The sequence below is a fragment of the Cryptomeria japonica genome, chromosome 8 (assembly GCF_030272615.1).
Source record: "Cryptomeria japonica chromosome 8, Sugi_1.0, whole genome shotgun sequence".
Lineage (NCBI taxonomy): Eukaryota > Viridiplantae > Streptophyta > Pinopsida > Cupressales > Cupressaceae > Cryptomeria > Cryptomeria japonica.
Window position 1 is genome coordinate 129,001,855 of NC_081412.1, and position 24,451 is coordinate 129,026,305.

At 38.5% G+C, this 24,451-nt stretch overlaps 1 protein-coding gene across 4 annotated transcripts in view; it reads right to left on the minus strand.

The window, feature by feature from the left end:
• The window catches only part of LOC131041617 (uncharacterized), a 72,797-nt gene extending 51,784 nt beyond the window's left edge, over positions 1-21,013 (minus strand). The window contains exons 1-6 of one of the 4 annotated variants that reach the window (XM_057974752.2): positions 20,700-21,012; positions 20,479-20,618; positions 19,402-19,521; positions 19,114-19,207; positions 18,811-18,922; positions 17,590-18,619 (exon numbers count right to left, since the gene is read on the minus strand). In XM_057974752.2, coding sequence (XP_057830735.1) covers positions 18,556-18,619; positions 18,811-18,922; positions 19,114-19,207; positions 19,402-19,521; positions 20,479-20,618; positions 20,700-20,823 — 654 coding nt within the window. In that variant the 5' untranslated portion in view covers positions 20,824-21,012 and the 3' untranslated portion in view covers positions 17,590-18,555. Of the gene's footprint in view, positions 1-17,589; positions 18,620-18,810; positions 18,923-19,113; positions 19,208-19,401; positions 19,522-20,478; positions 20,619-20,699 lie in introns of those variants that run through there. The other 3 variants (XM_057974750.2, XM_057974753.2, XM_057974751.2) reach the window with 3 other exon arrangements.
• Between the last annotated feature and the right edge of the window lie 3,438 nt (positions 21,014-24,451).

Below are 24,451 nucleotides of genomic sequence, written 5' to 3' on the forward strand. Positions count from 1 at the left end.
CTTCGAGTTGTAGCCCTTTTTGTATTTTAGTGAGCTCTACGCAATGTGCCTAAATGCACGTGTATTCCCCTTATGTAATATTCTCATACTTTTGGCCATAGTATAATAATATTGTGAGTTCAAATATCACCGTGGTTTTTCCTTTTCTAGTTTTCCACATAAAAATCTTGGTGTTAAAGTTGTGTGGTTGGTTGCTTTATGTTTTTGCATTCTACTTTCATTCTTATGCATTCGGTGGTTTAAGAATCGGCTTAATAAGTTTGTAAATTGCAAAACACTGATTCATCCCCCCTCTCAGTGTTCATTGATTCCAACATTGCGCAGAAACAAAGATCAATTGCACAACTATAATGGTTCATTGCGCAGTTCTGAAGCTCAACTACATAGTTTTGGAGCTCAACTAAATAGCTTCATGCCTCAAATGCACAGGTTTAGCTCTCAATTCCACAAATCTAAGTCTAGGTTCAATAGAAAAATAAATCCATAGATTATCAATTGCATGCAATTAAAAACTCACAAATTCATCATATTTTGACGTGATTCACATCAGGTTCACCAAAATGTCAACTAGGAAAATGGGAACTAGAAACATACATGATATAATAAGCCAACAACAAAGAAAATACCATGCAAATTAACCTAATCAAATCGATAGAGCTATCAAAACAAAATGTAATACAAAATAAAATTCAAAATAGCATCAAACTCATTCCATTCCTTTGATGTCACTTCATTCTTTCTTCTTTCTCCTCTAATATGATGTAGCTCTCAAATAGCTTAGTGCACCATATGTGGCAAGCAAGAATGATTCGACAATGTGATCCTGAGGGTATTCAAAGGATCGTGGTTATGAGAATGAGCAATGAAAGCTCAATTTATAAATTTTGAAGATCGATTGGATGGACAGGATCGACTTTAATCAATGGACAAGATCAATTATGAGGATGAGTTAAGTCAAGCCAAATGGGAAAGGTTTCATTTCCAAGTGGAGAGGGAAATAGAAGGTTAGTGAAGTTAAGTGGAGAAAAATTAAGAAAGTGGAAGAGTGAGGTTGAGTTAGAAATGAAGATCAAAATGGAAATTGAACTAATAAACATTCATTTATTAATTCACTCCAAATTTGATAATTAGCCAGTTCAATATTTTCATTTAATTGTGACAAAGAAATTAAGGATAAATAAATGGGTAAGTGCACCAAGATGTGGTACCAAAAAGGTCCCACTTTTTATCTTTTCATAAAAATGCGTCATTTGCATGAAATGGTCATCCAAACCTTCGGATTGGATGCCCAAGGAAAATCCAACACAAAGGGTTGGTGTTTTCCAATTCAAACCATTGGTGAGCACCATATATAGCGTTCGCCAAATTCAAAAATTTCACTTTTTACATTTGGCGAGCGCCAAATTTGGTGCTCGTCGGATGTGAAAAATGAACTTTTTTGCATTTGGCGCTCACCAAATGTTCTGCATTGGTAAATTGTAGATTTCATGAATGGCAAAATGTTCTAGCTTGACACAAGTTATACCCAATCCCTGAAGAAGAATATATACATGAAATATAACATTTAAGTATAAGTTATAGGCAAGATGTTTGAGAGTGGTTTCAGATCTATAGGAGTTGTAATGTAGATTCTAGGTTTTAGAAGATCATATAATTTTCAAACTTAGTCAAATTTCAATGATTAGCATGTTCCTATCAACTTTTTATCACTCTCTCTATCTCACTCTCTTTATCTCCCCCTAACTAGAGACCTATAGATCTCTCTCTATCACTCTTTTTATGTCCACTTTCTACCTCTCTCTACCTCACCTTCCCTCCTTGCCCCCAAATATATCCCTCCATGTCTCCCTCTCTCATATTCCCTCTCCCTCTCTCATTGTTTCTCTCCCCTCTCTCCATTCTCTCGATCACTAACTCTCTCTCCCACCCTCTCTTTCCCCATCCCTAGGTCTCTCCTTCCCTACATCTTTACCACTCTCACCCCATATCTCTCTAACTCTATCTCCCCTAAGTCTCACCCTCTCTCCCTAGGCTCTAGGACTTATATCTCTCGCCTCTCTAGTTCTTTACCTCCCTCGCTACCTCTCTCCTTGCCTCCTTACCCCTCTTTATCTTTTTGTAAAATTCTCTCTCCCTCACCTTTATATATATATCCCCTCTCTAGGTCTCCCAACCACTCCCTATCTACCTCTCCCTTCCTCCTTATCAATTGCTTTATCTTTGTTCTTATTTCTCTCATTTTCTCTCTCTCTCCCCTCTCTCAATCATCACCTCTCCCTCCCTTATAGGACTTACAGAATAGAGAGTATGATATATGGTTTAGGTATAGGGTTGAGGATATAGAGTTTAGGGTTAAGGGTATTGGTAGAGGATTTGGTGTACAAGATTGATGGTACAAATTTTAAGGTGCATAGGGTAGAGGGTATTGCCCACATTGATTCTCTCTCTCTCTCTCTCTCTCTCTCTCTCTCTCTCTCTCTCTCTCTCTCTCTCTCTCTCTCTCTCTCTCTCTCTCTCGCGTTAGCTTCATATATCTCTCCCTCCCCTACTCTCTCTTACACTCTCTCCCTCTCTATCCCCTATCTCCATTGTCTAGTCGTCACTTCTCCCTCCTACCCTCTCTCTCTCTCTCCCTCTCTCTCCCCTTTCCAGGTTTCTCCCTCCTTCCCTCTCTACTTCTATACCTATTCATCCATGTCTCATTAGGAACCTCTCTCTATGCTTCTCTATCTATCTCTCCCCTCTCTCACATCTAAGTATCTAACCTCTCTTTCACCCTCTAGTTGTCTCACCTCTCTATCTATCCCCTCTCTAGTTCTCTCCCTCCCTCTCCACCTCTCTATCTCCTTCACCCCTTACCCATGTCCCTTTATGAACTCTCTCCTTTGCTTCTCTCTCTCCTCACCTTTTTATCTCCCATAAACTCTATACCTATTACTCTCCCTCTCTTCTCTCTCTTTCTCCTCTCTCTCTCCCCTCTCTAGGTCTCTCCTATAGTCTCCATTTCTCTCTCACCTTCCCTCCTTATCTCCATATCTATCCTTCCCCCCCTCCATATCTCTTCTCTCCTTATTGTTTCTCTCGAATCTCTCTTTGTTCTTGTGATCACTACCTCTCCCTCCTAACCTCTCTTTCTCCATACCCATGTCTCTCCCTCCCTCGATCTTTACCTCTCCCTCTTTGTCTCATTACCCACCCCTCTCTCCCTCTCTATCTCCCACACCTCTATCTCTCCACCCTAGGATAGAGAGAGGTTGGTAATGAGATATGGATGGGGCGTAGAGAGGTGGAGAGAGGAAGAGGGAGAAACCTAGAGAGCGGGAGAGAGGAAGAGGGAGAAACCTAGAGAGGGGGAGAGAGGTTGTGATGGAAAGATGATGATGTAGACAGTCTAGAGAGAATAAGAAATAGTAGGGAAGGGAGAGAAAGAGAGATGGGGGTAAGGAGGGAGAGGAAGATATAGAGGGAGAAGGGAAGAAAGGAAGGGAGATACCTAGAAATGGGAGGGAAGGATAAGAGGAGAGATGAAAGAATAAAGAGAGAGAGGAGTAAGTGGGGATTGAGGGAGAGGTAGACATGGAGGGAGTGAAATACCTAAGGAAGAGATAGAGAAGTGAAGGGAGAGAGAAGAGAAGAAGAGAGTTCAGAAATAGATAGGAGTAAAAGAGGAGGGAGATAGAGGGGGGAGAGAGGGAGAGAACTAGAGAGGGGAAAGATAGATAGGTGAGAGAACTAGATGGGGAAAGAGAGATGAGAGACCTAGATGATTAGAGAAAGCATTGAGATAGATAGAGGGGGATAGATAGAGGTGGGTGATTAGATATGGATGCAGAGGTCTATAGGTGGAGAGGAAGGGAGTGAGAAACCTAGAGAGGTGATGACCTAGACAGTAGAGAGAGAATACAAGAGGAAGAGAGAATAACAGAGAGTGGGGGAGAAAGATAGATATGAGGGTATGTATGGATGGGTAGATAGAGAGGGAGAGGAGAAGAAAGGGAGGAAGATACCTAGAGAGGGGAGGGAGGTAGAAGAGGAGAGACAAAAGAATAAAGAGAGGAGTAAGAGGGAATGGATGGAGAGGTAGACATGGAGGGAGTGAGAGACCTATGGAAGGAGGAGATAAAGAGGTTAGGGGAGAGAGAGAAGAGGGGGGAGTTCATAAAGGGATAGGGTTAAGGGGGAAGGAGAGAGAGGTGGAGAGGGAGGGAGAGAACTATAGAGGGGACATATAGATAGGTGAGAGACCTAGAGGGGTAAAGAGAGGTGAGAGACCTAGATAGCAAGAGAGGAGTGAGATAGACAGAGGGGGATAAAGAGAGGTGGGTAATGAGACCTATATGCAAAGGTAGATAGGTGAAGAGGAAGGCAAGGAGAAACCTAGAGAGGGAAGAGAAGGGGTGGGATGGAGAGGTGATGACCTAGACAATGGAGATAAAGAATAAGAGAGGAAGAGAGAATAATAGAGAGTGGGGGAGAGAGATAGAGAGGGAGGGGGGAAGAAAGGAAGGGAGAGACCTAGAGAGAAGGAGGAGGGAGAAGAGAAGAGATAGAAGAACAAAGAGAGGAGTAGGAGGGAATGGATGGAGAGATAGACATGGAGGGAGTGAGAAACCTAGGTAATGAGGAGATAGATAGATTTGGAGAGAGAGAAGAGAGAAAGAGTTCATAAATGGACAGGGGTAAGGGGGGAGGGAGGGAGAGAACAAGAGAGTGCACAAATAGATAGGTGAAATACCTAGAGGGAGAGAGAGGTGGGTAATGATATAGGGAGGGTGAGGTAGTGAGGTAAAGAGGGAGGAAGGGAAAGACCTAGATATGGGGAGAGAGAGGATGGAAGCGATAGGTAGTGATCAAGAGAATGGAGAGGGAGGGGAGACAAACAAAAAGAGAGAGAGAGAAAAAGAGAGAGGGAGGGAGTCAACGATAGAAATGGGAGTAAGGAGGGAATGAAAGGTAGAGAGGGTGGGATATACCTAGAGAGGGGAGAGAGACAAGAGAGACAAGAGAGGAAGAGAGATAGGTCTAGAGTTTGGGGAAGATAAAGAGAGTGAGATGCGGAGCTAAAGAAAGCTAATAGGAGCATGTTGATTACTAAAATTTGACTATCTGAAAATTTATATGATCCTCTAAAACCTAAAATCTACATTATAACTCCTATAAATTTGAAACACTCTTAAACATCTTGCCAATATATACATGAAATATAACTTAAATTATCTTATACTTAAATGTTGTATTTCATGTATATATTTATCTTCGAGGGTTGGGTATAACTTGTGTCCAAACTACAACTTTAGCCCATTCACAAAATCTACAATTTACCAATGCAAAATATTTGGCAAGCGCCAAATACATAAATTTTACTTTTCATATTTGGCGAGCGCTAAATTTGGTGCTCGCCAAATGTGAAAATTGAAATTTTTGAATTTGGCAAGCATCAAATAGGGTGAGCGCCATATTTGGCACTCGCCAAATGGATTGCATTAGAAAAAACCAACCCTTTGGGTTGGATTTTGTAAGGCTTTCATCTTTGATTTCTTTTGTTAGTGTATGTTTTTGGTATAAAACCAACATGTACTATTTTGGATGTAGTTTTTTACACATTCATCGGATTTTGAAACAACTTACATTTTTAGAAACTAAACTCCATTCTAGACACCTTGAAAAAAAAAATGATTTTTGATTAGTTTTCAATGATTTTAGGGGGAAGCATGCTCAAATTTTTGTTTTTTAAGATGTGTCCACTTTGAAAATCAGTAAAAAAAATATAATCCTTAAATGTTTAGCCAAAAAATCCAACATAAACTATAAGGTGTTAGCTAATTTCTCACTAGAGTAATTTTAAAAATTCTAAAAAAAGAACATTTTAAGGGGGCCACAACATACGTTATGTTATGTTTTTTGCATAAAAAAGGGTCACTTTTTGTGCCCCCCCTTTTTGAAACCCTTAATCTCCATTTTCAAAACAAATTAGTAGTTAACGAAGTAGTCTCGAAGCACTTAGACTCTTGTTCTTGTTGCATCTTCAAATTTGGAGTGTAACTATGTTTACTTTGTCGTCGTGTTTACTTTGTCGTCGAAGTTCAAACTATACTAATTTCAACAAGAAAAAGTGGCATCTTAAAACCCCCTTTTGGTGCATCTTGGTGCACATACCCAAACAATGAATTTATTTACCCAAAGAGGGATATGTTAGCATAAAGGGGGTTAAATAAATGCTTATTTAACCCTAAGAGGAAATTGATAATTAAACAATTATTTCAACCCTAGACATGAATTAGGTCAAATTGATGTCAAAAAGATAGAATTTGAGCAATTGACATAATCATTTAATTAGATGGACAAGAGAAGCAATTTACGACAAAAAGACAAGAAATTGACAAGAAGTGATCAAATTAGAGAACAGAAGAATGAAACAACATCAATGAATGGTAAGGACCAATCGCATGACAAGGAGACATGTTAAAAAGGGAGATTACAAATGTTGCTTATTTTTTAGTGACTACAATTTCTATTCATTGTATAGTACAATTTTAATTAATCATTTATTATAATAATTTTATGAAATATTTGCTTATATTTTTCATATCTACTTCAAAGGCTTTTTTTTAATATTCGTTAATTTAGAAAGCTCTCAACATTGTTATTTTACATGAATCAAGAGAATTCAAAACATGATCAAGTATATGTTGAATATGTTGAGACACCCTACCACTAGGTTTTCAATTTTCTTTATGAATGAAGTTTTTTAATAGGTTTCTTAATTACCCGTTGCTCTAATTAAGCAACTTAGTGCTCAAGGCTTTTAGTTTGGCCTTATTCTAAAGACCAACTATGACTCAAACCTAAGACTCCTCATCTACATATCGATACATTCTACTATTATACTATAGACTTTTTTTTCTATAACTAAAACTTTTTTAAGAACTTATTTTATTCAACTTACTTATTTTTCCAAAACCCCATTTCTACTAAACTTTGGTGCTTAAAACTTTTAAGTTAAGTCTATCCCAAACTAATAATATAATCTTAATTAAACAATTCTTCTTATGAATGAATATGGCTCTGCAAGCGAAATATCATCGCAATGCCTATGCGATTCCTAACCTGCTGTCGAGACCGTCATTTGGCAACTATCTGGGCTTTGTGAATCGTTTCTCTGTTCTTGCTAACAGTCACCAGGCTGATGGCCCCATCGCTGATGCAACAAAAACTCAAGAACAGCAGGGCTTCTTCGCGAAAACCAAATACGCGATGAAAAAGATGGGAAGGGCTCCCCCTCCTCCCCTTGTTGGTAACGACCGGAAATGGCAGAAGGCTAGATGCAGACAACCCAAACCAGCTAGTGGGGCGAACCGTCAGCCAATATGCCATGTCTGACGTCCTCAGTATTATCTAGAGGAGGGTTTTTTAAAACCTACCCATATAGACAGAACCATTAATCGGGATATCAATCTCCGACGGAATTTTTCTGCAAAATTCCGAGGGGCAAGGAAACCCGTGTTCGTCATTCCATGCAGCGCCATCAGAATTCAACGGTGGACAAGCATTTTAAGGGCGACCTATCAAAGCATCCATTAGCCACTGAGAAAGGGCCGATGATAGAAATCGACAATCAAACCCTAACAAAGTATCAGAAGCATTGTAAAGAACTCGTCATCTTTGCCCGATGGGAAGGTATTGGTATTTCGACCGAACAAATCGCTGATTGGTTAACAACATCCTTTCAGGGCCAAGTAAGTATCGACTTCCTCCCTGACAATTTCCTTGCAGTAGAATGTAGCAATCCGGTATTAAGAAATAGGCTTCTGAATGGGGATATCTTAACATACAAGGGTTTTAGCTTAGAATGCTGGGAATGGCAACCCCTTTTTTATCCATCTCGTTTAAAGCCTTTTATGGTAAATAGAGCAATATCAATTGAGAATTTACCATTAGAACTTCATAATATAGAAATCTTAAAAATGATAGGCAATAAGATAGGGAAATTTGTATGTGTCAAAAAAACCCCACTTAAATTCTCAAACCATGTTCTCATGGTGAACATGGATATCAATATCAAATCTTTAGAAAACATAGCGTTAAAAATCAATAACCACATTTTGACCTTCGAGCCGTCCTTTTATGAGGGCCCCATCGGAGAAGATATCCCTAGGAAATCTTCTCTTGTGGTGTCACACCCTAGGATAAATCATAATAACAAGGGCATCTCACTTAAATTTATGGAATGAACTGGGGGTTTCACTTTGGAGGGCTTTGAATCTATCAAGATAGTATCCAAGCATCAAGCCTCTGCTCCAGAATTGGTAGCGGATCGCTGCTTCAAGTCCCCATCTAAGGACTCCCTAATCAAGATAACAAGCTCCTCCCCCCTCCCATCTCTGGAAATTGGCATGACAACAACAGCAAATCCTGGGAACAAGGATCAGGATTTAGAAGAAGGGGAGATTAGAGAGCCTCCTATGCTAAAGGATCAGCCATGTATTGAGGATAATGCCTTCTCTAGATTAAGCAGAGACTCGGGGATGATGAGTCTTCTGAGATTTTCAACAGAAGTTAATGTATCCCTCTCTGAGCAATCATTGGTGAAGGAAAGTTGTCCCCCTGCTTTGGATAATGGTTCTAGGCATGATCAATCAACTCATGTTATAGATATGAAGGATAGTGGTGGGGGCAGAGGAATCTTCTCTTCCCCTGAAGAATAATTCTCTGGCGGATGCAGAGGCAGAAAAAGAACAAGTAGCAAGGGAGATCAATATTATTGCCAACTATATTGGGGAAGAAGTAGTTAATGACCAAATGGAACAATTTGTTGATGAGGTTTGTGATTCCAAAGAATTGGATAGACAGAGGGAGCTCTACATTAAAAATTTAATGGATAATGCTAGAGTCAATATGGAAACAAATGAACTATTTGTGGACCTAGATAATCTAGAAAATGAGAACCCAAACATTCTAGGCATTCATAACACAGAAGAGAGCAAAGAGTCTCCCGACTGTGCCAAGTCCATCAAAAGAAGGGGTAGAAGATCCCTTGTTGAATTAAGAGCCAAGGATGGGGAAGCTAGGGGCCAGCCAAAAATATCATCTCTATTTAATGTAGGGGAGGGGAAGTTCCTCCCCACAGAACCATGAAAATCATATCGTGGAATGTTAGGGGTATGAATGCCCCTAACAAGCAGTGTATCATAAAGCGTTGTATATCTGAATCAAAACCAAACATAATTCTAATCCAAGAAACTAAAATGAACTCATCCGAGATTAAACTCTTTGAGAAGAAATTAGGTTTTAGAAAACTGAAGTATTCCTTGGCCATGGGGGCTTCAGGAGGCTTGGCAATCATCTGGGATCCAAGATATTCCTCGTTTTCACCATCAGAGATAAAACAAAATTTTATAGGCGGAGTGGTAGCCTTCTATAATAATAAGTTAAAATTTAACCTGATCAATGTCTATGGTCCTCTTCAGAATAGGGACAAAGCTCAAGTTTGGCTGGAACTTGAGGCCTTAAGAAACAATCTGAATGAAATTTGTATCATTGGAGGAGATTTAAATGCCATCACTAAGGCATCAGACAAAAAGGGAGGCAATAACAAGCTACCCCCCACGGCTTTGGACTTCAATGATTGGATCAATAGGAATTCCTTGTTGGAAATTCAGACGGCAGAGAACACCTTTACATGGAACAACAGAAGGAAAGGCTTTAGCAATATTGCGGAAAAGCTTGATAGATTTTTCATCCATGGGGGGCTTTCGGAGTTCAATTATACAATGGAAGCGGAGATCCTACCTTTATCTGGTTCTGACCATTACCCACTACAACTTAACATTATGACAGAACAAGTACCTAGAAACTGCCCGTTCAAATTTGAAAGCATGTGGTTCAAGGATGATTACATCATCAACCTAATTGAACACTGGTGGAGTGACTCAATTTTCTCAGGCTTGAAGATGTTTATTGTGGCAAACAAATTCAAGTTAATCAAAAGGAAGCTCTTGGAGTGGAATAGGGAGCACTTCGGTAACTTCTTTAACAAGAAACTTTTAATAGAAAAGGACCTCAAGGATGTTAATAAGGAAGTTTTGGATCGAGGGATGAACGAACCTCTCTTCCTTAAAGAAAAATTATTACTATCAGAGTATGAAAAGATTCTATCTAAAGAAGAAATCTTCTGGAGACAAAAATCCAGGGAATCTTGGCTGAAAGATGGAGATCGCAACACTAAGTTCTTTCATAACAGTACCAAGCAGAAGAGATGGATAAACCGAATCTCTAACATTAAGAATAGCCATGGAGTCAATCCAGCAGACCCGTTAGAGGTGGCATCGGAAGCTGCAAGGTTCTTTGAAGGCGTCCTAAACAACACTGACGGCTCCAACCTTTGGGGCCAACATAATATAATTAGCAATATTCCAAAACTCATTAATGAAGATCACAATAGATGCCTGCTTAAGAAATTTCCTGAGGAGGAGGTCAAATCTGCCCTCATCAAGATGAATCCAGATAAGGCTCCGGTCCTAGATGGCTTCCCTACTAGCTTCTTCCAAAAATGTTGGGGATTTATGGGTCTGGAGATCACGGAGGCCTTAGAGGGTGTTAGAAACTCAGGTAAGCTACTTAAAGAGATCAACAATACCTTCTTAATGCTACTTCCAAAAAAAGAGAAACCAAATAGCATCAATGATTATAGGTCCATAGCCCTCTGCAACACCCTTTATAAACTTCTTACCAAAACTTTAGCAACAAGACTTCAAGAACTTCTCCCTATCATCATTAGTGAAGAGCAAACAGGATTTGTGGCCGATAGATCAATCTATGACGAGGTAATAATAGCTCGGGAAGCTATTCACTCGGTCCAACTTAATAATGCACCAAGCATGCTGGTCAAATTAGATATCAGTAAAGCCTATGACAAAGTAGATTGGAAATTTTTATGCAAATGTTTGGAAGCATTTGGTTTTTCCAAATCTTGGATCAACCTTATTTTTGAATGCATTCCCACTCCTAAAATCTCTATCATGATCAATGGCACTCCTGAAGGTCTTTTTAGTAGCTCTAGGGGACTAAGGCAGGGAGACCCTATGTCTCCTTTCCTCTTCATCATTATGGAAGAGGCTCTAGGGAGGTTTATCTCAAAGGCCAGAGAGGAGGGTGGGATCCTAGGTATTCCCATCACCAGTGGTCTTCCCCCCATCACCCTCCAGCAATTTGTAGATGATACAATGCTTTTTGGACAAGGCGACATTAGGGAAGCAAAGGCCTTCAAAGGTATCCTCAAATCCTACATGGTAGCATCGCATCAAGAGTTCAATTTGGAAAAATCGGCTGTGTTTATGTTCAATATAAATCCCACATCTGAGGATGAGATTTGTAAAGTCTTAGAGATCAAGCCTGGTCTCCTCCCCTGCAAATATCTAGGCATCTCTTTGGATAAAGGAAGCAGGTCATCAAAGTCTTGGGACCACTTGGTGGAAAAAATCAAAATGAGGATTAACACTTGGAAAGGAAGATGGTTGTCCTCTGCAGGTAGGGCAACCTTGGTCAAATCAGTTTTGGCAGCTATGCCCATTTACCAACTTTCCTGTCAAAATTTATCATCAAAAAAATGGGATGAACTTAATAAACACCTTAGGACGTTCTTTTGGCAAGGTGCCAATGAAGACAAGAAATTATCACTCCTATCTTGGGATAAGATTTGGAGACCAAAAGAAGGAGGTGTCGGCATTAAAAATTTATGTGACCAAAGCAAGGCCCTTGGGGCAAAGTTAGTTTGGAGATTGTTCAGACATCCCCATTTGAAGTGGGCAAGGATATTGCACCATAAATACCTTAATGGAGATAATCCTATCCAAATTTTTAGAGAGAATGACCCGCCTAGAGGATCTCGCATATGGAACTTTATGTTGGAGTGTAAAAATATTATTTCAAATAAACTCACTTGGAATCTAGGCTCTAGGGAAGAAGCCCTATTTTGGTCTGATTCCTGGGGAGGGTATAAGGCATTCGAGAAAATCTATGACTTTGGGCCTTCACGAGCACTCCTAGAATCAAATAGAGGGAAATTGTTAAGGAACTACATCTCCCCCTCAGAGGAGGGGGCGGGGTGGTAATGGATAAACAGAGAAAATGAGGATCTCCCTATAAGGGATAAAAGCAAACTCATGGCAATTCTAAGAGAAAGAAACATCTCCTTTAACCTTAATAAGGATAGGCTTGTATGGGATGGTTCATTGAAAGGGGAATATAACTCTAAGGATGGGTATTCTCACATCACCAAAGCCCACCTCAGACCCATGACAGAGCTGCCTCTGAAACTTTGTTGGGATAGGTATTGCCTACCCAAGGTTGGAGTCTTCACATGGCTTGCTCTCCAAAATAAGCTCTTGACCGCTGATAAATTCAGGAGGATGGGGTATGAGGGTCCTAGTAGATGCCCTCTCTGTGAAAAGAATGAAGAGGACACTAACCATCTCCTCCTCAATTGCACCTATGCAAACCAATGCTGGGACTGGTTTACCAAGAAACTAGGTTGGTCCCCTATCTTTCCCCAAACTATTTTAGGGATGCTCAAAGCCTGGCCTATCCTAAGATGAGGATGTCTTTTTGAAGGCTTATGGATCTCTCTCCCATCTTCCATAATTTGGGAACTATGGAAGGAAAGAAATAGACATCTCTTCAAAAATGAAAAACTAGAGGTGAATCGGGTAATTAATAAAATTGAGGCGGCTATTATCAAACTCATAAACAGTCGAATCAACTCAGGTATGAAGAAGAATGCCACAGTAACCTATTGAGATGAGAAGATGAAGGGACTAAGGGAGGGCCTATCTATCCCACCCTTTGTTGGGGATGGCCCTGAAGGAAATCTAAGGAAAAGAGCTAAATGTAGGCGGCAACCTCCAAGTGAGGGATGGCTAAAGTTAAACTTTGATGGGGCTTCCCCTGGCAATCTAGGAGTGGCAAGGATAGGATGCTCTGTCCATAACTAGGAAGGTAAGGAAATAGCCATCTGTGCATTCCCTGTAGGCATCAAATCTAATAACTGGGCGGAATTGGTGGCCCTACTCGTAGGCCTGAATCTTTGTAGAAAATTAGGTGTGAAGGATTTGGATATTGAAGGGGATTCAGCTATTATTATCAATGCTCTAAGAAAAGACAGCATGCCCAATTGGAGACTCAACTCCCTGCTAACTTGGGCTATTGAATTATGCAGAGGATTTGAGAGGTTTATGGTCAATCATATCTATAGGGAAGGCAACAAAAGGGTGGATGAGTTAGCTAACATGGGAGCAGATGGCATCCATCTCCCCTTAGACTATATCTGAAGTTTTCTCTCAAGTGTCTGGAACTCAAAAGGTCAACAAGGTAACTGTAGATCAATAGAGCATGCTTTCCTAGGAGCTACGAGTGAGGAGGTCATATTCCTTGACATTGCCTTCATTTATATTCATATATCAACTCAATGTCGTACATACATATAAATATTTATCTATATATATCCTCTTATATATACATGTTCATATTTCATATACGTTCATATCGTCACATCTAGGTACTCATCCAATTACAAATATATGCATATATATGTTGACACTCTTAAGTGGCAGCCTTATATTCTGTCAATCTCGCAACCTTATTCAGATATAGGCATATAATAGTCTACTATCCACTCACACTTATACTCATCCAATAATCTAACAGATATTTAGATTTACTTATATATATATATATATATATATATATATATATATATATATATATATATATATATATATATATATATATATATATATATATATATATATATATATATATATATATATATATATATATATATATATATATATATATATATATATATATATATATATATATATATATATATATATAAAGCAAATTCATAGTAACGCAAGATATGTAAGTTTAAGACCAGTAGGATGCAATAGCATATAGGAATAGGCATATGTATATAAGCATGCATGCATATCTCACCACATCTGAAATATGTATACATGGATATATAGGTATTAATATTCACATTTGCATTGTATTCTATTAGGAATAAAATATTATTCATTTCTTGAAAGTTCGCCATATCTTCCTCTCCAAGCCATCTAAGCTTAGTAGCCCCTCTTATCCTTAGCTTCAGCTGTTAAGAGAGATTTGCCTCTCCTTTTTTGGATGTCATGCATCAACATATCCTCCTTGATCAATACTATTGTGACGGCACTCTAGTAATGATGGGGTGACACTCCCTCGGTGATTTGAAAGCATGAGAACCCTCCGCTTGAAGGCTTAAGGCGACGGTAATTATTTCTTAGATCCTTGAAGATCGCAACTCTTGCATCCTGGCCCTCTGATCTTGATCTTTCACCTGCATTCTGCTCTCCTCTACAACTAGACTAGCTGTTCTTCACGAAGCATTAATTCTCTAGCTATATTTAGCTCGTTGGGTTGGTGTCCTAGTCTATCTCCCATTTAGCTCTGATGGATACTCCACTAAGACTTCTTGGTCTGAAACGGCATATGGCCTTTGTAGGGGAAATCAAAGAGGAAAGAATGAAAGGCATTTTGGCCCACCAGAATCCACTGATCACTGGTGCTGTGATGAAAATCCTGGGGAAGGATTATATCCTAAATGAGGACCAGACTAGAGCTAACCCTGACATTGCAGCAATGTTCCTAGCAATCGCCATGTATCTGGAGAAAGATAGAAATGTAGTGGTGAAGCAATGCAAAAAGGTCTTCAAAAAGGAATTCTTGGGCAAACTAGAGAGGGTGGTGATCAACATTGATGATGAGCTTACGGCTCCTAAGCCCCGGGACTACGATGTTCTTATTCGGATGAATAAACCAGAGCCTCAATTCCCTATCCTGGTTATAGAGGATCCCTCGGCCTTTGAAGCTTATAGCCCTATCAAAAGTAGGAAGTTTTTCTTCCTCTCGTGAATCTTGCAAGTTAAAAAGCCTCCGCGGGATAAATGGCTGATCAATTACCTCGAAGCTGAGAACATCACAGTCATCCCAGACAATATGCCAATTCATCCCTCTCTTGCAGACCCCTCTTCAACAAAACCAGAGCTCAAGATCCAGAGACCCTCATAAGCAGGGAAAGAGAGGTTGAGGATCCTTCCGTAGGGAAAGCCTTCTGGCTTTTTGGCTTTCTTCTGGCTATCAATGTTGCGCAGAATGATAATATTGGCCCATTAATGGGAGAATTTTGTCTCTGGTTTTCCTTTCGTCACCTTGAAACTCTCAAAAGTTTTTGCTTTCATATATCTTATACATGCTAAAAATACTTATGGATGCTCAATATACATATTTACTAGACTTAGTTATGTTTTCACTCTATTTTTTGCTTATGGGTGTAGTTGTTTTTTCTGATCATTTGAGCCTCTAATCTTCTATCTTAATTTAAGGGCAATGCGGGTCCTTCAAGATAGATGGTATTACGTCCAATGGGAAGATTCAAATCCCTTAAGCATTCTGACGAAAGAGTTTTCATCTTACGCCCTTGTAAAAAGCTTTGCTCTCAGCTTTAACTTTTTAATACCGATATATACATATACATATATATTTATGGGTATATATATGTACATATATACATATGTACTCACATAGATATATGCTTATAGAGCATATATTTATGAAGAGATCACTCATATATATATATATATATATATATATATATATATATATATATATATATATATATATATATATATATATATATATATATATATATATATATATATATATATATATATATATATATATATATGTGGTCATTTTCATGTAAACTGAACTCCTATCGCTAGAATGGTACTAGCAAGGCAGTTGTGAGCCTTATGATAGGAAGGTTTTTTTAACTGATGATGGATGTTTGCTATTATTTAAATCTGTGACGACTGGCAGGTCTCTCTATTCTAATTAGAGTTGGATCTGGGAGGGCTGTTTGGATAATATTGGTTGAATAGTCTCCTAAATAGTTAGTCTCTGTTTTTTCATTTCTTAAAAGCTTCCCAGCGGCGGTAAGTTGAGCATTATGGATAGGAATATCTTGTGTTGGCTAACTATTTATGTGGTATTATGATGGTATGACAGGTTGGAAAGTTCTGGCAAGTATTCCCCCGACTCCATGGTGTGGATACCTGCTGAGAGAATTTGCTAGATAGATATGTCCCAAGCTATTTTCTCCTTTGAGTTTGAAATTATTGTATTTATTCTAACATTGAGTTGGGTTGAAGGTGTAATGAGGTTCTTGTGCAGAATAGGGGATTGGTCAGATCCATACCAAGCATTTAAGAATTCAGGTAAAGATTTGAGCTATCATTTACGATCGCGGTTATCATTATCAGAGCAGGGGCGACTCGCCGCACTATGGAAATTGCGGATGTTTCTAAAGTATTCTCTTGTAGATCCTTGTGGATGTATTTTCCAGGGATCCTTGTATCATGTCCCTTATTATAGCTATCTCTAGCATTAGTTCTCTGATCCATTAATGGATCTGGGCTAGACCGGCGGTTTTCTTCCCTCCATTCTTTCCTACTGGTGCCCACACTGAATAGAGTTGTAATTATCTTTTATTGATAAAATCTCTCTGGCCTCGGCCTTTTATCGAGCAAAATATATATATATATATATATAATCTTAATTCTTTATAAGATGACTAGAACAATTATTTCTAGATTGGAAACTTTGATTCTGTATAAAATCAATCTCATAAACTGCCCTACGTAAAAATTCTATTTTGTTCGCCATGATCAGGCATAAGGAAGGAGTCGATCATAGTGAATACAGAATGGTTGACATTGTTGTCAACAACTCCATAAATATAAGAGTTGTAATATCTCAAATCCTCTGTAGACCTTTGGGTCGCGTAATTAAATTATTCCATTTCAAAACTAGAATTTCCTAAAAAGATCCACAGGTGGGATATCCTGGATTCAATTTGCCGAAGCGTGTTTATTTTAGGCGACTCCCAGAGTGAATGGATTCATTCCCTCACTATGGATGAATGGATGATTGATTTTAACAAGTTTACGAGCCTCAAAAGTTAAAAAGATCGAGAATTACAGCTTTAAGCTATCTTCAAATTCCATTCAATATGAGATTTGCTACTATGGATCTTGATTAAGGAGCTAACAGTTTGATTAATCCTAACCTCAAGAATAAATGATGTATGTTACCAATCTTCAAACTGTTTTGATACTGAAATTGGCTCATATGAAAATACATAATTTGAGAAGATAAGAAAACATTTTGTTTATATGGTTGCCATATTTCTAGACATCTAAACTATAGATCACAGGAAATCAATGTTCGTTCATGATGTAACTCAGATTCAATATCTATATGTACTAATAATTATGATCGAACTACTTCTTACCATTCTAGAGACGGGCAACATGAGATTACAACTCATGCCACACTTCTAAAAAGTTTGATAGGCGAGGTTGTAAGATGAATGTGCAGGCACCCCAGTAAATAAACAAGCAATCTTATATAATAAGGTGTTATGCTGGAATCAATTCAAATAGCAGACGAGATTAAAAATGATCTTTCACCAAATTCTTCATGACCATAAAATGCACTAAACCATTGGCTCCATATTGAAAAACAACAAAAATAGATTGCAAGGCTGAAAAATATGCCATTATATGAACAGAGTTCCCAAACGACCCAATTCCCACCAACACTCGGAACTTACATTACAAACACAATAATACCAAGGTGGTCAGTTGATTTTCTTCCTCTTCACAAGAAATCCTCCGAAGATGTAGAGAAGAGCCTCATTTCCACCTTGAGGTACGCTAATTAAAAGGTGGAGATTCAATTTACAGGTGGGGCCCCAATTCAAGTAGTAGAAAAGATTTTTCCACCTATTAAAAGATTGAGATAATCTTATATGTCTTTCTTTGGGCAGACTGCTCAGCACCATGAGATGCTCTAAACCAATGGCTCCAGATTGGAAAATCATATATATATATATATATATATATATATATGTATATGCATATTTATATATATAAATTGCAAGGCTGAAAAAACACCATTATATGAACAGAGTTCCCAAACGATCTACCTATGCTCAGAACCCACGATTACAAACACAACAATACCAAGGCGGTCAGATGGATTTCTTCCTCTTCTTTGTATCTCCTCCGAAGATGTAGAGAAGAGCCATATCAACCTTGATGGAGACCACACTGATTTCTCCAAAATTAAGCTAGCCTTATATTCAAACTCACACCAATATTCATAATCAAATTTCTAAAAAGTGGATGGAGTCACAACGCATGAAATGCCTTACTAGATAAATTGGCGCAATACCCCTCTGGAAATGGTCCAAGATTTCTAAAAGGCATTGGATGAAGTAGCTCAAAACCTCTCAGAAAAGGATCTGAGATCCACCTCTTGGGTCCAAGCACTTTGGTCCTGGATATGCAGTTGCCAGTACGTCTGAGCTATGGCATCTGGGTTCAAAACATGCTCCTGCAATTCATTGGCCTCCTTAGGCCTGACATTCATGACAATTCCCATTAAAACAAACCTTCAGTTACTTGGCCTTCTTTGGCCCAAATGAGACACAATGGAGAGGCTGTATGCAGTGCCGGATCTAACAAAATTTCACAGATTAGATTGTTCACATATAGACAGTCTTAGATACTAGGCTTTTCTATTATCAATCAACTGTATCTTCTAGTCTTATCATCATGTTTTAGGTCATCGCCCCTTTACCAGATTAGAAAGTGACAGTGATTTCAGAAAATCATAAAACCTTCAAGTGTGAATGTTATGAACGCATACCTGGAAAATCCTATCGTTCCATCTATAATAATGTGGGCAATATGAATCCCTTGTGGTTGAAATTCTCGAGCAAGGCACTGAGAAAGGCCCCTTAGAGCAAACTTCCCACACGCTGTAAGGCCACTCACATACAACCGGCTTTGGCATTTAGAATGAATGCAGTAAACATTGTCAAGATGGGACAAATTGAGCCCCCAAATTTGTTAAATGCATAAATGAACTCTTCAAAATTTGAGCATGCAAAAGAGAGGACCATTTTTCAACTTATATAAAGAATTGGGAATGGGTTGAGAAAAGGCGTACTCAGTTCTGATAACCCTGCTGCTCCTCTAATTGATACTTCAGCACCAGTAAAAAGGATCGTACCTTTTCTTCTCTCCACCATGCCAGGCAAGATCTAGAGGAAATTATAATTACCCAACGCCATATCGTCAATCATTCCTGACAATTTATTCATTTTCAGCCCATGATGAGCTTCACTATAACAACATTTACTTATGTACTAATACAATAAACCACAAAGGACAACCCATAGCCACACTATAACAGTAGGGAGAATTATAAGAATACAGAAAGAAGCAGAAGCAACACCTGTTGGGCGCAGTGGAAGGCTCCCACCGCAGAAATAGTGATGGATTTCTCAAAGGACTCCAGCCTTATGTCAGTGAACTTGGGTGGATTCCATGGCATTGGCATGCCCACGTTGTACACCTGCTCACCAAACAAGTTATAAAATCAGACCCCATGAAAACCCAAAACAGAATAACCATAATTTACAGTCATAATCTAGTTGACAGTAGTAACAGCAACATTGCATATTGAACTATCATATGATATTCTTATTACTAAAGCAGTCATAACAGACTTGCTTTAGCTAAGAAGTTCAATGGACTACAATCGGCTGGAGAAGCTTCAGCTACTCAATTGAAGAGAGAGTTAAAAAGCCACTTCAGCAAACAACGCTTAGGATCAGGACCAACTAAACATCCTCATGGAATCCCACCAGATCTGCCCTCCAAATTTCTTGATCCTCCTATTAGATATAAAAATCTCTGACGATCAGACAGATTCAAGAAAGCAGAGAGTGATGTTTTACCATGCCTACGGTAACATAGGGACACCCTCTACTCAGCCCTAACCATTCTTCAAACACAATTACTAGGTTTGGTCTTAGAGACAACCTTCAATTCGACAGACTCGGGAATGCTTCAGATATGTAAACCAAGTAAATGGAAATTTTCATTTAGTTTTTCCTACATACTCTCAGGAATAAGGTTTTGAACAGGCTGGTAACACATACCATATAGAGTTGGTCCTTCGTACTGGACAGAAACTGATAGGGTGGATCTGGCCTCAACTACTATATTGTCGGACTGGCCTCAGCACCAACAAAAGGTGATCTTTCTTTGGCTCTTTACGAGCCAACACCAACGCCCACATACTCCACTTCTACTTATCCCTTCCTCCCCTAATCCCCCATTCTTCCATTCTTTCAAAACTACCCAAATCAGGTAACACTAGGGATTTGAGACACAGTATGAATACAAAGGTGCATTTACAGTAAAATATCAATAATCACAAGCCAAATAACAGAGTGCAAGATCTCATGATCAAATGCACACAAATTCCTCGCATTTTGACATTCTGAAACTCCAAATGCAATTTTACCAGAACTTCGACGAAGCCGAGAGAATGAATGCCCTCGAAGGCCTCCCGCACACTCTTGGCGTCGGAGCAGTCGATTCGGATGGCGAAAACCTGCGCATTCTCTTCTCTGGCGATCTCATCTGCGAACCTCGAAAGCTTATCTGCACAAAAAACCCTAGCCCTAAGTGCAAAACTCGAAAATGCGGGCATTTTAGCCAAAATATTGCAGAAAACTTACAGACCCAAATCTCGTGCAAGAATTGCAACTGTGTATCCTTCGTGAGCAAAGCGCCTGGCAATTGAGCGGCCAAGCTTGGGACCTACGCCCACCACTGCGACAACACCCTTGGCCTTGGCCATTGCCATTGCAGTTGCCACCTTAGTACAAGCCAATTGCTTGTGTCTCTGCCATAAATAAAAGGCCGAGCAGTATTACTAACTATCAACTAATGGTGCCAGAGAAGCTCTCCAAATGAGGTAACTATGTTGGCCACGTCATATCCTTCTCTCTTAAAAGTACAACTCCACCTGCTCATTGACAGGTTGCGCCGAGCTCCGACAAAGTTTCTCCTTGTTCAATGAGATTCTGTTTGCTTTTGCGGCTACCCTCAGGCCACGCCAACCCCAATATTCCCAATCCCTTTCTTTTTCCAATCATATTCTACTGCCTTCCAATTCGCGCCCGAAAGCAGGTTTCGATGTGACACCCTGCCAGCTCCACCGAGGTAGAGATTCAACCAGTATCCCAATTTCGGATTGCCCTCAAAAAGCACAAGATTCAAGCTGTAAACTGACAAATACTTTTGAACATACTGCTACCTAATTGAAGCTACTCTACCGTTTAATTGGGATTTAGATTTATGCCAATGGATCTTCGATCTAATAAAGTTGAATGAGTTCATCAAGGAAATGAAAGGATTTTTTATAAGCAATATGGGGCTGGGAGTTACTCTGCCTCCAAAAACCGATCAAAAGTATTATGAAAATGCACATAACATATAGTTATGGATGCAATGTTAATTATTAATTGCAAAATCGACAGCTGTGATTTTTTGAAAGAATCAATAATACACGTTTTATAACGCTATTTTGGAGTTAGAATAGTTGTGTCCCAATATGTGAGTCTACATAGGGCTAACAGTAATATGGGACTTATACTATATTCTTTCTTTGGGGGAGGCACCTAAGTGCACTACAAACCCTACCTCCTTTGGGATTCAATTTGTGGCCTCTTTTTCAAGAGCACAAGTTCTCCACCACTAGGCCAACTCAAGATTGATCAAATCTTTTTGAGTGTGACGTTTGGAAGATGAATAAGTCCATGATTGATTAATCAAATCTTGTTGAGTGTAAGGTCTCGAAGTTGAATAAGTTCATCAAGAATTGATCAAATCTTGTTGAATGTAAGGTCTCGGTATTGTAAGGGATAATGTCGAAATGGGTAATGCCTTAGACGTTGGCTCTCAGTCATCTATCTAAAGTCCATGCTCTTATATCAAGTAGCAAAAACAATCTTGTGGATGATATAAAATCCTCCATTTAAACAAAGAAAAAAAAAGAATTGAAATTCATAATAATAGCCAAAGAGTTGCAGTTCGATTGGTTGAGCATGATGGTATGTGGTATAAGGGCATCCACTAAGGTTCAAACTTCTAGAGATGTGTTTGGGCTAGGTTTGACCCCTAGGTGAATTTAACAGACTAGATTGTACATGATTGTTTAGTCGAAGGTGACTTGTGGTTTGGATTTATGCTTACTCAAAATGTTGTAATTTGTTATATAAAGACAAAGATGTCGACATCTATATATCTGACTTGTTTCCATAAGAAACAAATAAAAAATTATAATTGTGGTTTGGATTTATGGATTTATGCTTATTATTAAGTTTTTTTAAGAAAATCTCTTTCAACCATTTTTAAAAATTATCTTTCTTCATTGTAACTAAAAATTCCTAGTAATATTACTTCTTTAACCTATATCAAAACTTCAAAATAATTATTAATATAGATTAAAATTATTGTACTAATATATTCAAAACATTAATAAATAATCAATTAGAAACATGAAATGTCGCTTATCTAATCTATATCAAACCTCCAAAAGATTGTTAATATAATTAAAAATAATACACTAATATATTCAAAACTTAAATATATAAAATATTTTATTATTGAAATTGTTTTCAAAATTCTCTTTTTTTTTCTCTATTTTTCTCTTATTTCAGATTTCTCTTCATTTAGCTATTTTGATCTTCAATCATTTGTTGCTAGAGTTGCATGTGATCTATGACTGACATCAAATCCTAGCTCAGTTTTTGCTTCTTGTAGAATCTAACACTATTTGATTAATGTTGTGATTTATTAACCAATACAAGTAATGAATTTTAGAATTTGAATGCTTCTAAATTTGGAAATTTCATGTAAAAATCATATCTGAAATTAAAAAATGAGAAGTGATGCAAGTGTAAGACACGTCAAGTTCACCAAAATAAAATATGTGGAAATGAGGTCTTAGCCTAGGGATGCAAACTAAGAACTTGTTCATTCACCATTTTTAATTTTGATCATTTCATTAGGGAACAACCAACAAGGTTCAAATTTAGTCCTAAAGGAGTTGTAATGCCCCGCCAGGAAACCCCGAAGGGATAAAGCTAAAACACATAAATGGAGTGCAATAATTTTTTTTTTTAAGATAAACACAACATTAAGATACAACGGGATATCAAAATTCAGATTACATAGCGGAAGACATCAACTAACACCTAAGGAGTTTCCCAACGTGATTACTTAAATTTCACAATTCACTTAACTCACACTAATAAATCCAATAAGTTGATTATCTTATAACGAGATGATTCTTAAACAAGGATAATTTCTTTCAGAAGATGAAAATATAAATCACATGCTAATGTTTATCCATTATGATTCATTCATACCTTACATTCAAGCTTTTCATTAAAATATAAGCCATGCATCTAATATTCTAACACACTAGAATTTCATCATAGACATATGAGATATTTCCATACACACTTAATTTCCTTAACAATAACTGAATATAATCCAATATCCTAAGCTACATTCTTTCATGTTCCAATTAACTACATTCAAGAGAGGATTGCAAACATGCATTTAAAATTAATCTCATCTTATCCTCTTATACATCCTATCAAAATGTCATTCATACATGCTTACACTAAACATGAAACATAAGAACAAACGCATCACATAACACCAAGATGATCTCGGAGTTCACCCCTAAAGGGCTACATCTCCGGGTCTGCTCAACTACAAGACCCCTCTGATAATTAATAAAGTTAAGAATACATGAGGTTCTCATTATTTGCAATCTTGCCATCAAGGCGAAACATAACCAATATACAAACGACCACATCGGTCAATAAATACATACACGATCCCTGAAAAGGAAAGGATCCAGCTGAACATAATTGAAGCTAATACAAAGGTCCATTAGGACATCCACAAAACTGAGTCATCACCACCCAAGGTCTAACATGAAACCAGATACTCACAAGGGCATAGACAATAGGACGAATCCACAAACGTGCTCCTATCACAACAATACAACAACACACTAGCGAACGTAGGGACAAGTGTCATCACATGACCTGGTATGGTTACCATGGCAGGTCTTCATAGGTCCCGATCCCATACACTGGGTTACCCTGGCAACCTAATCCATACCTCCAGCCCATCCAAGCCTCATGTGGACCCACACATCCTTTTGTGAAGACAAGGATGATGGTTTGCCATTTCAGGCCTTCTCACAGCATGTCGAGTCTGTGTTAGCACTCGTCCCATGTGTGAGGCACAATTATCTTACTTAGAGATTAACATTCTAATCTATTGTTAGGTTATCACTAATTAGACTCACTTTTGATGGGTTACCCAGCAGCCACTTTGGGCGCGGTCCCCAATCGAAAACCACTTCCCATACGACACTAGGCTAGACTCAAATGAACTCAAAAACCAAG